Consider the following 15,012-nt stretch of genomic DNA (forward strand, 5'->3'; position numbering starts at 1 on the left):
CCTGAGGCACAAGGGCTGTCAGATGGCTCAATGATGCCAGCTTTTAGAATCTCATCAATTGCACTGTCCACTTCTGCCTGATGTGCAAGGGGAAGGCGGCGTGCATCCCCCGTGTCAATTTCGTGCTGCACCAAGTCTGTTCGGCCCACCTCCTCTTCTGTCAGCGCAAAGATGTCCTTAAAGTCCCACAACAGTTGCCACAGCTCCTCCTGTTGCTTGGGTTCTAAACCATCACTGTTGCGCTTCCACACTTCGCGCACCCTGTCATGGACCACGGGGCCAGGGAGGAGGAATGCTCATCAATGTGGGCATCTGATGTGGGTGGAGAAGTCATAGGAGCCAGCGGTTCATGGGTGGGATCAGACTCCTGCTGTGCAATGGCTGCGCTCGACGTCAGAAGAAATGACTTTTCAGGCTGTGTAGGCCGCACCATTTCAAATGTGGGGCGTCTTGGAAAAGCCAACGTGTTCCTCCCCAGGTCAAGCACGCACTGGGCTGTTCGTAGAAAGTCCAGTCCTATGATGCAGGGGTTGCGTACTGCGGCAACCCACACCCGAAGGTTCATGCATAGTCCCCCCACTAGGATAGTCACCACCCCCCTTCCAAGCATAGGGGTGAGCTCGCCAGTCACTGTTCGAAGCTTGACTGACGTAGATTCCAATTGTGCCCCGGCTGGGAATACATCAGGCCTCAACAGGGTTGCAGTGGAGCCGGTGTCGACGAGGGCTACGCAAGGAGACCCCCCAAGCGAAATGGGGACATGGCAGAAATCCCCCGCATGGGTCCAGCCAACCACCCTCACAGACTCTGCAGTATCATCTGCTTCTGGGGAAAATGGAGCCCCTCTCCCCCATCTATGTGGTTGGGTTCCGTCTCCAGGATACAAGGCGTGTTGGGACACAGGTGCAGGGGTCTGCGGTGTCCACTCTACCCAGACGCCGGCCCGTTTCCCTGACCATCTGCCTTCTTGGGGCACCGCACGCTAATGTGCCCAGGCTGGCCACACACCCAACAAACTGGAGGGCCCCGTCGGGAATGAGCACTACTGCGTGGCGACTGCAGTGTGCTAGTGCAAATAAGCTCAGCCAGCTCATCCACCCGTAATGGTTGCTCTTGGATTTGGTCCACCGGTGTGGCAGAGCGCACAACATGGCCGTCAACATGGTCAATCCGTGTGGTGTCCCCTATGACCTCTCTCTCCACGGCCAGCTCCAGTGCCTCCTGAAGAGTACGGGGATGCGCCAGTTGAGTCTGTCTGCGCAGTTCTCTTGGGGTAATGGCCCGGATAAACTGGTCCCTGGCCAGCTTACTCTGCACATCAGTCGGCATATGGGCATATGCACGCCTTGACAGGGTTTCAATGTCATTCGCTAACACACGCAGTGGTTCACCACCCTGTCTTTGCCTGTTAGAGAGCTCCGAGCGGTACGATTAAAAAGACAACTGAAAAACATAATGTTAAAAAATGTTGTTCCAGGCAAAGGCAATTTATTTTATTTACATGTTTGATGGAAATACCTAAACAAATCATCATCACTCAGACACAATGGTTCTTCTGGCAATGATCACACGCTTAATGTCAATAAAAAAGCTTTGCAAAATTCAATATATCATATTTTATTTAAAATCACATTCACATCTTACCACAAAGAGTCAGTTCCTTCAGTTTTTTGTTTTATTTTTTTTAAGCTTCAAGGATCGCTGCTATTCTCACCAGCACAATTGTGTCTCTCAGCACCCTGTTTAGTGAAGAATTTTTTAGCACAAACGCTGCAACTGAATGGCTTGTCTCCAGTGTGTGTTCTTGTGTGGCTTTTTAAATTTCCCTTTTGAGAGAAGCATTTTCCACAAGCAGAGCAGGAAAAGGGTTTTTCTCCACTGTGCTTTCTTGTGTGGTTTGTTAAATGCGACTTTTGAGAGAAACTCTTGCCACAAACTAAGCAGGAAAAACATTTTTCACCACTGTGTGTTTTTCTATGTTTTGTTAAAGCCGAGTTGTCAGAGAAGCATTTTCCACAAACGGAGCATGAAAAAGGTTTTTCTCCACTGTGCGTTCTTGTGTGGCTTCGTAGATGCGACTTTCGAGAGAACCTCTTGGCACAAACTGAGCAGGAAAAAGGTTTTTCTCCACTGTGTGTTCTTGTGTGCCTTTTTAATTTTGACTTTTCAACGAAACTCATGCCACAAACTGAGCAGGAAAAGGGTTTTTCTCCAGTGTGTGTTCTTGTGTGGATTCGTAAATATGACTTTTCAGAGAAGCTTTTACTGCAAACCGAGCAGGAAAAAGGTTTTTCTCCAGTGTGTGTTCTTGTGTGGATTCGTAAATATGACTTTTCAGAGAAGCTTTTGCCACAAACCGAGCAGGAAAAAGGTTTTTCTCCACTATGTGTTGTTGTGTGTTTTGTTAAACTTACCTTTTGAGAGAAGCTTTTACCACAAACTGAGCAGTGAAAAGGTTTTTCTCCAGTGTGTGTTCTTGTGTGACAAGTTAAATTTGACTTTACAGAGAACCTCTTGCCACAAACTGAGCAGGAAAAAGCTTTTTCTCCACTGTGTGTTCTTGTGTGTTGTGTTAAATTTGCCTTTTCAGAGAATCCTTTGCCACAAACTGAGCAGGAAAAAGCTTTTTCTCCACTGTGTGTTCTTGCGTGCCTTGTTAAATCAAACTTTTGATAGAAGCTTTTGCCACAAACTGAGCAAGAAAAAGTTTTTTCTCCACTGTGCATTCTTGTGTGGATTGTTAAATCAAACTTTTGATAGAAGCTTTTGCCACAAACTGAGCAAGAAAAAGTTTTTTCTCCACTGTGCGTTCTTGTGTGCCTTACTAAATGAGACTTTCGAGAGAAGTTTTTGACACATACCGAGCAGGAAAAAGGGTTTTCACCACTGTGTGTTCTTGTGTGCGGTTTTAAAGACAGCTTTGAAGTGAATGAGTCAGTGTGACATGCCCTTTCACCTTTGGCTTGCCCATCATCATCATCATCATAATCATCATCGTCATGAGCGTCTGATAATGTGTCCTCATTATGTGCTTGTGATGGCCCCCAGTGGTCTTCGTCACCTTCTGTTGTCACGTGATGACTTGAACTGCTGCTTGTAGGCTCCGGCCCTCTGCTGTCCTCACGCTCACCCATGTTTTCATCTTCAGTCTTTCTAGGGACACAATTCAGTGGTGACTTGTTGATCTCCTCCTCCTCCTCCTTTTTGATGTGAGTCCAGTCTGGCTCCTCTTTCACAGAACGGAGATCGTTTTGTCTGACGTCTGCAGGACACAAAAAGACAAATTTGGTTCGGTCAAGTCAAAGTTCAAGCGGCGACTTTGTCTTATATTGTTTCTACCGTGCTACTTTGACTTGTGCCTGCCGAACACGGAGCAATGCGTTCAACTAAGATACACCATAATATTTTAAGAGTTCACTGAATCATTTTGGAACTGCAATGATGTTAACAGCCATAGGGTGTAAGTAATGAGTAACAAAGTAACACAAGACCTCCCACTGATACATCATGATTGTCATTTGGATAAATTACCAGGAACTATGAGTTGTGGGGGAGATGCAAACCACCTGGGCCACAGGAACTTTATTACCAGGAACTAAATGTTCCTGGACTTGTTGGTGGAAAAGGGGGTTGTGACGGTCTCCCTTTTTAAGCCCATAGCAAGACAAAGATGCAGATGCATTCCTTGCAGCATGCGCTTGTTCACTGATGAGATCCGTGCAACCCTGGATGGATGCATGAAATGTATTTTAAATGTTTGGATGGGGTGAAACTACGCACATGTGCACAAAACAGTGCAGGGCCACCGGAGGTTCATTGACCGAGGCAGTACAAAGTTAATAAATAAATAAGACCAATACGTACTTGATTTCTTTAAAAAAAAACACTTAATATTTTGTGTTTTATTCACTAAAATTGATCAACCGCCATTGACGTTTTCGCGGCAGTGGGCACATTTTTAGAGTCAGGCGGAATTCCTTCCGTAAGGAATTGCTTGAACAAAATATAAAAACCAGAAAATGTTATTTTGTTATTTCAAATGTAAATTTTATACTGGGAAAAACATGGAGTTCACCCCCCACTATTGGTTATTCTTTGGCATATATTTTCTGCACTGATTACATTTGACATAAACAATTGCTCAGCAGACCTGCAAGTAAAAGGCAATATTTAAAAATAAAACGGCAATAACCTTGAACGATTTCCCCAAAGAACTTAATGTTGTGATGCATATTTCGAATGAAAGAAAGGCGTTCTATACAAAGCAAATGAGAGTAAAACGTGTACAAACCTGCTTTGAGTGGCACAACACGAGGCTGGTTGCAAACTTCGTCCAGCAGTTGATGATGTTGCTCGTTCTCTTCTTTTATTCCACAAAGTTCCTCTTTGTACTTGGATGTTGTTCTTTCACTCATTTTCAAATGATAATTACAAAAAATCCGCCCTTGATCTCTGTTTGGCGATGAGTCATGAGCCTCTTTTCGTTAGCGGCTAGCTAGCTAACAAGCTAAGCTAACTACGCCGAAAAGCATCAACGCGCGAAGATGAGGTTATCGGGACACAAAGACTTAATGAATTATGTCGTAGTCCTTTAGAGTAGCACTGGACATTCTGTCAGAAAATTACAGTCAGTTCCACACTAAATCAGAAGAATTTAGCGGTGGGTGTTTTTGTTCCGGTGTGGACGGGTCGGTGGATGTGGTCGAGGTCCTTCGGAAGCTGCGCGCTTGCTAATGACGTCATGCTGTAAGCACGTATTTTTCAAATATATTTCTTTGCCTCTGTGTTTGTTTTAACACCTGGCTGTTCTCTTTTAATATATATTCTATGTAATATTTTAATTCGGTTGATAAAAAAATGAAACAAAATAATTAAAATAACGCCACAAAAGCGAGTCAGCTCCGACGTCACTTCTTCCCTATGCCCGGAGAAGCCGCTGCTGGAACAGCAGTGGGAAGGTTACGTTTCTCCTACCGAACTTGCAACAATGCTGCTGTTCAATCGGGCTGCAAGATTGTATGAATATAATGTCTGCATATACTAGCAGTGCTTCTCAATTATTTCACGCCCGCCCCTACCAAGAAGAAAAAGATTCGCGCCCCCCCACCACCAATTTTTTTCTGTCTTTGTATATTGAGATTAGATTGTCAATAAAATATCCCTTAACTAACCTACATTGATAAGAAATATAGTTTCGAGAACTATTATCGTGAGGATCTCGAAGCTCAGTACTCTGTTGTGCAAATATTGATGAGATGACAAATATTTGTCATGTCATTTCATTATCCTCACCGCTTATCCTGAACAGGGTCGCGGGAGGGTACTGGAGCCTATCCCAGCTGACTTCGGGCGAAAGGCACACTCTACCCTGAACTGGTCGCCAGCCAGTCACAGGGCAGACATAGACACCGTCACTGAGAGGGAACTGAACCCACGTTGCCTGCACACAACTCAGGCGAGTGTACCACTACAGCATCAGTGACATGATAAATATTTACGAATACGTTTTTTGTCAAAAACTTTAACATTAACAAACACAGTTATTAATACGTACATAATATAGAACAGACAAAAAGAAGAGCTAGAGGGATTTAAAATAAAAATTCTATATGAATAACATAAAGCAACAGCTTTAGTATTGTTGGAGTTGAGTCACCGTGGAAATGAGAAGTATTTAGTAAATCAACTTTTAAAAGCCAAACTTACGCCAATGCGTGTTCGGTTTTTGTACTCAAGAAGAAAAGGGTCAAATAAAGACTCAACAACTGATTAGAGTTCTGATATTTAGTTTCTTCCATTTCTGGAGTTCAGGAAATAGTACAAAGACAGATATCTGGGTGGCTTTTTCTTAATCTCACGAGAAACTGCACTCGGGCGAGCACAGTCAAAAAATGTGCACCATCTTTCAGCCCAGCTTCAGTTTTTATAGGAGTTTTTTATGTCAAGTGTAATGTAGGTTGAATCAGTTGAATCGGTCGTCCTCGCTCCCTCCCACGGCACGGGTCCACGTCCAAGGGAAGGTCCTCCCCAGGTTAGTCATCGTCTGGATAGTTGATTCCTGTCTTGTCCCCAAGACTGGCACGTCAAGGCTGGCCTTCTCCGGCGGGCAGTCTCTCCGTCTCTCCAGCTGGCATTGCTCTGGAATCTTGTCGGTGTGCATGTGTGCGTGTGTATGGGCACATGTATATGCAGGTATACGTGTATGTGCAGGTGTAAGGGTGTGTCTGTGTTTATGCATGCGTATGTGCATGTGCTCTGATCTCCAATTGTTCCGTCTTTCAGAATGTGTTTTTTTATAGCGTCTGCGTGAGTCCTCCAGTGCCCAATTTGGTATGTTTGCATCTCTACAGCCAATGTGGAGAATGTGCTTTGTCGTATTTGACCACGAAGTGCTGTGAATGTGAATGCAAGTCATGGAAATGCTATGTGTGCAAATTTGTTCTCACTACCCAAAATTTCAATAAAGTTCACACATTTAAACTAAGTACTATAAATTTAGCATATGAGAAAAATATAATAAATCAGAAAACAGGACTACAATCCCAGTTATTCTTGTGACCCGTGCTTCTACTTTCATCTGATAAATGCTTTTTGTTTCATCAATGTTTAACATATTCCGTAAATATGAACCTGCTAAATTAAATAATTGACCTTCTGTCCTGTAAGTGTTTAAAATAATGCCAGCAATCATAATACAATCCTTCATTTATTGCAGTCGTCTTATCATTGCAGTTGTCAGGGTCGCCGGTCGGCGAGGAGGAGGTGGACCCAGAATGCGAGGAAGCTGGAGAAGGTGTAACTTAAGCAATTTATTAGGGGACCAAAATAATGACAGACAACGGGGCAGGGTGCAAAATAAGAAAGACGAACTTAACGTGGCAAACTGGATCACAAGAGTGAGGAGCAAGGACAGGGACAAATGCTAGGGGGCGAGAGCGGGGGCGAGGACAAGAGCGGGGGCGAGGACAAGAGCGGGGGCGAGGACAAGAGCGGGGGCGAGGACAAGAGCGGGGGCGAGGACAAGAGCGGGGGCGAGGACAAGAGCGGGGGCGAGGACAAGAGCGGGGGCGAGATCAGAGAGCGGTCGTGACAGTCCGTAACGGAGCAATGTACTGACAATGAGTTGTTGGAGTGAGGTGTTCAAATAGTCCAGTAATTAGGGGAGCAGATGGGCATCAGGTGTGTGAGGGTAACGGGGAACAGGTGCGTGGCTGGTGGGGAACGAGTGCTGGAGGGAACGCACATGGCAGGAAGGTGAAGAAAATAATAACAAAAACACTGACATGACCGACACGGGTTATGACAGCAGTATTTTTTTTATCATTGCAGCAGTTTATTAATTTTCCCTCTGTACCATAGACAGACATTCAGAGTGTTTCCTTCCACTTGTATATGTTGTGGGATGTAAGTGTGTATATACACATGGGGATTTGTGTATTTATGTATATACTGTGTATAGTCGCATAGGTTTGCTTTTTATGAATGTCTGCTGCAAATGTTATACATTAACGGCTACATTACGCCGCCGCCTCTGTGTGATCTATTTCTTTGCTGCTGTAACACTGCAAATTTCCCCATTGTGTGACTATTAAAGGACATCTTTATCGTTATCTTTAAAAACATTGTGTTGGTGCTTGCAAAATAATTTTCCATAAGATTAAGATTGAACAAAATGGTGAAACAAAAATTTAAAAAGTAAATACTGTAACTATTAAACATTGAATACTAAATTATTCCTAAAACAGATCAATGAATCTTGAAATTAATAGTGAATTATTGTAGTTTAATAAATACTGAAACGAATAATGAAATATTACAGTACTTTAAATAAATACCGAAATCATTTTCAAACACAATAACAGTTAAGTAATAAAAGAGTGACATATTTTTATTTAAAATTCGCAATCACATCACAACCTGGTGAAAAACCCTGTAAAAAGGCAAATATGTTGACATAAAGTATCACTTTATCATGTCAACTGTTAATAATAGGGAAATACATTTGGAATACTATCCAACCAACAACATGGTGTCAGATGTGAAAACAAAACCAGCAACAAAAGTAAAATTCAATACATCTCTCAAGTTCATATTTGGGAACTAAAATGTTTTTTCATGTGCATCTTGGGTTTTTCTCTATGTTTAGAAGAAGATAACGATGATTTGCATCGCAAATGGTGACATCTGTCGGTGAGTTGGTGACAGTGCTCCACAAAGCCAGCAGCCAATCAAATCACAGCGGGGTGTGTCCTGTTCTTCCGTTTTCGTGCCGAACAGACTGCCATTTTCTCGAAGGAAAAAAACGACGCCATCTTTCATTCGTCTCGGCGAACAAAGAGAAGCTCACGAGTTATCGCCAAGCAGAGATCAAGTGCGGATTTGTTGAGATTGGCGTTTGAAAATGTGTGAAAGAACGACACCCAAGTACAAAGAGGAACTTGGTGAAATAAAAGAAGAGAACGAGCAACATCTTCAACTGCTGGACGAAGTTTGCAACCAGCCTCGTGTTGTGCTACACAAAGCAGGTTTGTACACGTCTTACTCTCATTTGCTTTGTAAAGAACGACTTTCTTTCATTCGAAATATGCATCACAACATTAAGTTCTTTGGGGAAATCGTTCAAGGTTATTGCCGTTTTAAATGTTGCCTTTTACTTGCCGGTTTGCTGAACATTTGTTTATGCTAAATGAAATCAGTGCAGAAAATGGATGCCAAAGAATAACCATTAGTGGGGGGTAAACTCCGTGTTTTTTTCCCAGTTTAAAATTTGAACTGATTATTTAACATTTTACATATTCCAGTTTTTATACGTTGTGAAAGAAATTAAGTTTGTCATGTCTCAAAACTATGCTGACAGATGTAGTGTATTTTTATATCCACTGTTGGAGTTGAGCCACCGAGAAAATGAGAAACATTTAGTAAATGAATCTTCAAAGCCAAACTTACTCCAATGCGTGTTCGTTTTTTGTACTCAAGAAGAATAGGGTCAAATAAAGACTCAACAACAACTGATTACAGTTGCGATATTTTAGTTTCTAAGATTTCTGGAGTTCAGGAAATAGTACAAAGACAGATATCTGGGCGTTTTTTTCTCAATCTGAGGAGAAACTGTACTCGGACGAGCACAATCGAAAAATGGCGCGCTGATCTCAGCCCAGCCTCACATTTTCTAGGAGGTTTTCTATGTCAAGGGTGATGTAGGTTGAATCGGTCGTCCTTGCTCCTTCCCCCGGCCCGGTCCACATTCCACGTCCAAGGCTGACCTTCTCAGGCAGGCGGCAGTCTCTCCGTCTCTCATTCCCCTGTAATCTCGTCAGTGTACAGATTGTGTGGTGTATGTTTTCACAGATCAAATTATGTGTTTTTGGTACTCCTGATCGTGTCCCTGTGACGTCCTCCCCGGCCCAACTTGATATGTTTGTATCTTCTATGGCCTATGTGGAGAATGTGTTTAGTCGTATTTGTCCATGAAGTGCTATCTGGTTTGTCATCAGTTTAACCTGAGCAGACTGAATCTGTTCTGAATGAGAGTGTGGGTCATGAAAATACTCTGTGTGCAATTTTGAGGTCTTACATTTAAACTAAGTCATATCAATTTAGCATATGAATGCATCAGTGAACATCATGACTACAATCCCAGTCAATCTTATCGATGCACTGTACTTCTACATACATTTGATAAATGCTTTTTGTTTAATCAATGTTTAACATATTCAGTAACTATGAACCTGCTAAATTAAATAATTGACCTGTCCCGGAAGTGTTTAAAATAATGCAAGCAATCATAATACAATCCTTCAATATTCATGTCAGGTGTGGCCATTCCCTATAACAGGGGTCTCAAACTCGCGGGCCATTTGCGGCCCACGCGATGATAGTTTGCGGCCCCCGCCTTATTATGAAAGTTTAATGTTCGTGCGGCCCGCGAATTTGATATGACTGGCACTTTACAGGATTGTAATTTTTTTTTCGATGTTTTAGTAGGGGTTTGATTGATGAATGTTCGGATTTTGTGGCGTCTGAAAATTACTTCCGGTTTTAATTTAGTGAGCAGGCTGGTTGAAAACTTTATCGAAATATAAACTGAGTTTTTATTATTTACTTTTGTTCGTGGCTCAGCTATGCGAAAGGAAGCGCTGCCAGGTCTCTAGCAGCAAGATGTAGGCATGAGAAGCCATGTTCAGAAGATCAGTTCATGTTCAATGTTCCACTCATGTTCATGACTATTCATGTTCAGAAGAAGATTAAAGAACTGTGAAGACAGACATTTGACTCATTATTATTATTTATTACGGATTAATTTTCTTAATAATTTCTTATTTATTTTCTTATTAATTGCTTATTTATTTTTAAATCCTATTTTGTGTTAAAAAATAAAAATCAAGACATTTGAGAAGATTAGATTTTTTTTTTTTTTTTTTCTTGCGGAAAACCTGATGCGGCCCAGCCTCACCCAGAGTCTGCCTGTAGTGGCCCCCAGGTAAATTTAGTTTGAGACCCCTGCCCAATAAGAAGGGAACGTCGGAGAGAAGGGTACACCTTTCCCTTTTTTCTTTTTGGGGAGACTTCTTTTGACATCAGCATGTGACGAGAATAAAATCTCTTTCCAACCAAAATGGCTGTGTCAGAGAATTTTTTTCCATCACCAATTCTGCCATGCTCGGCGACCTGTCCGGAGGGAAGCTGAGACAGACCCACACATCAACAACAAAATATACCAAATTTTTGGCATTTTGCTCCATTGAGGGTCTCAGGGTGCTGGGGCGCAGGCGTTCAACAGCCGGCCGGCTGAACTTTCGGTGAGATGCTTTTACTCACAATGAGTGTTGTGCGCCTGTGTCCAAGCGGTCGGGGCTTTTGGGGTCGTGAAAGAAAGCTTGTGCGTGGGTCTGCTGGCTGGTTGGTCATGGAAAATGTCCCTGTGTTAGTTTCAATTATTGTTTAAACAAGAGGCCTCTATAATGATTAAGACATTAAAAGATGTCAAAGTAACCGCACTATGCAAGAACATTAGAAAATGTATAAAAAAAACAAATAAATAGATAAATGAAAAAAAATGATGATAGGAACTAAGTAAATGGGGACTAGTGCGGGAGAAATGTGCAGAAGATAAAGAAAAGAAAGGTCTAGTGCTTAAAGAGATGAGAAACAAGTGTAAAACTATAGCTATAGACAACATAGTCGTGAATAAGCTCAGTTTGAGCACAGACCCTGGCCAGGGTGTAGATTTTAGCAGGAAAATTATGAGCTGAAAATAGAAATAATGAAGAGAAGCGCGCTTCCACGTATCGTATTGGGCACTTTGTGGCATGGAACACAGTAAGGATCGAGGCGTACCGTTGTGTGGAGGGCCCGACGGTTTCGCTGGTACGTAGCAAGAGATACGCTGTTCAGATACGTACCCTGTGATTACTCGTGTTCTGGTCAAGGCCACACAAAATCAAAAACCTGGCTACCATCTCAGGGTTGGCGGTTAACCGCTTCACGATTGCCCGGGGCAAGTGAAATTTGGCCACGGGCAAGGTAAAATTATGGGCAACTTGCCCAACCGGGCAAGCATTTTTTAAAGCAGCCAAATATCTTTAATTTCGCCGAAAACTGCGATGTGATCTGTTTGTGTGCACTGTATGGTGATGGTTTAACCCAGACACCCCCTTATGTTATGGTTTGGTCCATTGGCCTTATCGGGGACAATGGGCGGGCGCTACGGGGATCAGTTAGTTCAGTGAAAGTCGAGTTAAAGTGGACGTCAATGAATCCCGCAATATTGGAACTCGCTGTAGTTGCATCCTCATTTGAAGTTTGAAAAACACAACAAAAACCGACGATATTTCGGCCGAAAATTGAACCAGACACCGTTGTTAATTTTCACCGCCGGCGGGGGAAAAGAGTGGGACAGAGAGGCCGCGAGCAGCAGCTCGCCTGCTCGCAGCCGCTCCATGCAACTCCTCTCCTTCCTCTTCTCACCGGCTCGGCTTTTATTAGTTTGACTCAAGAATCACAAGAAATTAGAATACAATGAAGGTCTGTTTAGCCTAAACTAAATCACCAGAATACAGGAGATGAATTAACAATGGTGGTCTGTTTTAGACTAAACTAATCAGCAGAAGACAGAAAACATCAATAACTAATCATCAGGAGACAGCAAGCATAACATGACAACTCACGGTGTAAAGGTTACTTTAACTAAACACATCTTCAGGATACTGTGTCTGTGTGTAGTTAAAGCAACGTGTGCATGTGTGTTCCAGCTGTGCGTGTGTGCTATAACATAAATGTCAGTATGTGTGTGTGCAAATATTAATGAGTGTATATAAACATGATCATAAATACACAAAACTGATTACATAAAGTTACTTTAAGTCAATGTGATCCTCAATTTATCTTACATTTCCACATAAGAAGGGAAGGCTCATAGGACTGGACTTTCTACGAACAGCCCAGTGCGTGCTTGACCTGGGGAGGAACACGTTGGCTTTTCCAAGACGTCCCACAGTTGAAATGGTGCGCCCTACACAGCCTGAAAAGTCATTCCTTCCGACGTCGAGCGCAGCCACTGCACAGCAGGAATCTGATCCCACCCATGAACCGCTGGCTCCTATGACTTCTCCACCCACATCAGATGCCCACATGGATGAGCATTTCTCTTCCCCAGCCCCGTGGTCCATGACAGGTGGAGTGGACAGATTGACGGCAGTGCGCAAAGTGTGGAAGCGCAACGGTGATGGTTTAGAACCCAAGCAACAGGACGAGCTGTGGCAACTGTTGTGGGACTTTAAGGACATTTTTGCGCTGACAGAAGAGGAGGTGGGCCGAACCGACTTGGTGCAGCACGAAATTGACACGGGGGATGCACGACCTATCAAAGCACGCCCCCGCCGCTTCCCCTTGCACATCAGGCAGATGCGGACAGCGCAATTGACGAGATGCTGAAAGCTGGTATCATTGAGCCATCTGACAGCCCTTGGGCCTCAGGGGTTGTCATGGTAAAAAAAAGACAGTGAAGAAAAGGTTCTGTGTGGACTATAGACCCTTAAACAGCGTGACCAAGAAAGAATCCTATCTACTGCCCCGCACTGATGAGAATCTGGATCTGGTGTCTGGATCGTCCTGGTTCTCCTCATTAGAGCTGCGCAGTGGATATTGGCAGGTGCCCCTCAGCCCAGAAGCCAGGCCAAAGACTGCTTTCTGTACTGGCAGGGGGTTGTGGCCGTTTCGAGTTCTCTGTTTCGGCCTGTGTAATGCTCCAGCTACCTTTGAGTGGCTTATGGACAAGATGCTGGCTGGCATCCCCCGACAGGAATGTTTGGTCTATTTGGATGACATCCTGGTCCATGGGAACTCTTTCCATGCAGCCTTGGAGGCCCTGCGCCAGGTCTTCCAAAGAATTTCCACTGCGGGTCTGAAGCTTCACCCTGACAAGTGCTGCTTCATGAGAAGAGAGCTTGAGTTCCTGGGACACAAAGTTGGAGGGGAAGGCATTAGCACTTTGGAGGAGAAAGTGCGAGCCGTGAGGGACTGGCCGACTCCCAGCAAGAGCTTTCTTGGGCTGGCATCCTATTACAGGCGATTCGGTCGAGGTTTCTCATGTCTAGCTGCACAGCCAGGGTTCGCGGTTAACCGCTTCCCGATTGCCCGGGGCAAGTGAAATCTGGCCACGGGCAAGGTAAAATTATGGGCAACTTGCCCGAGCGGGCAAGCATTTTTTAAAGCAGCCTAACATCTTTAATTTCGACGAAAACGGTGGTGTGATCTGTTTGTGTGCACTGTATGGTGATGGTTTAACCCAGACACCCCCTTATGTTGTGGTATGGTCCATTGGCCTTATCGGGGCCAATGGGCGGGCGCTACGGGGATCAGTTAGTTCAGTGAAAGTCGAGTTAAAGTGGACGTCAATAAATCCCGCAATATTGGAACTCGCTGTCGTAGCATCCTCATTTGAAGTTTGAAAAACACAACAAAAACCGACGATATTTCGGCCGAAAATTGACAGCCGGAAGTTTTCTTACCTTCTGCGCATGTTTACAAGTGGCGACGAGTTCGTTCAAATCGGAACATTTCGGATTCCTCTGACATGACAAAAATACCTCGAATATTTTTAAGTCGACAATTCAGTTGCGAGTAAGGAAGGGAGTAATATTTCATTATTGGCTGTTAAATCATTAGCTCCATGATGTGCCCTGACATAGTGTCAGTGACTGTGTTCTGTTGATGCTATGAAATTTATGGAGGCAGCGCCACAGGCACTGGTCTTAAAGGAATACACAAATTTCCCACACTCATATTTTACTCATGTGATTACTCAATTAATAGGCTCTCCTGGACTTAAAATTGATCATCTGGATTGCTGTAATATCATTTTCCCCATTTAACATGCAGATTTGTTAATTATTAAAACTACAATTAACATTTTCAATAACTGCTCAAGATGATACATGCTGTTGTGAGTAGGGTTTCATGGTTGATGATGAAAACAAGATTAATTTATGCTTATCAGATTATATGTTTATTTACATTTGTGGCGCACATTTTACAACCATAAACATTTTATTCTTAGAGAAAAAAAATTGTCGCTTGCCCAAGTCGGGCAAGTAATTTGGCCACTCGGGCAAGGCAAATTTTAGTGGCACTTGCCCTATGGGCAAGCAGTTTTTAAAGTTAACCGCGAACCCTGACTAGACCTTTCTTTTCTTTATCTTCTGCACATTTTTCCCGCACTAGTCCCTATTTACTTAGTTCCTATCATTTTTTTTTCATTTATTTATTTATTTTTTCATACTTTTTCTAATGTTCTTTCATAGTGCGGTTACTTTGACATCTTTGAATGTTTTAATCATTTATAGAGGCCTCTTGTTTAAACAATAATTGAAACTAACACAGGGACATTTTCCATGACCAATCAGCCAGCAGACCCACACGCACAAGCTCTCTTTAACGACCCCAAAAGCCCCGACCGCTTGGACACAGGCGCACAACACCCATTGTGAGTAAAAGCATCTCACCGAAAGTTCA

The 15,012-nt window shown here is 43.3% G+C and overlaps 1 protein-coding gene across 1 annotated transcript in view; it reads left to right on the forward strand.

Annotated features, from left to right (window-relative positions):
* The window catches only part of LOC148341680 (uncharacterized), a 46,412-nt gene that overhangs the window by 16,846 nt on the left and 14,554 nt on the right, over positions 1 to 15,012 (forward strand). Inside the window, exons 4-5 of the mRNA XM_088287916.1 lie at positions 688 to 903; positions 1,140 to 1,321. Coding sequence (XP_088144042.1) covers positions 688 to 903; positions 1,140 to 1,321 — 398 coding nt within the window. The remainder of the gene's footprint in view (positions 1 to 687; positions 904 to 1,139; positions 1,322 to 15,012) is intronic.

This window comes from Idiotropiscis lumnitzeri, chromosome 2 (assembly GCF_059441095.1).
Source record: "Idiotropiscis lumnitzeri isolate Australia: NSW breed Sydney's pygmy pipehorse chromosome 2, RoL_Ilum_1.0, whole genome shotgun sequence".
Classification (NCBI taxonomy): domain Eukaryota; kingdom Metazoa; phylum Chordata; class Actinopteri; order Syngnathiformes; family Syngnathidae; genus Idiotropiscis; species Idiotropiscis lumnitzeri.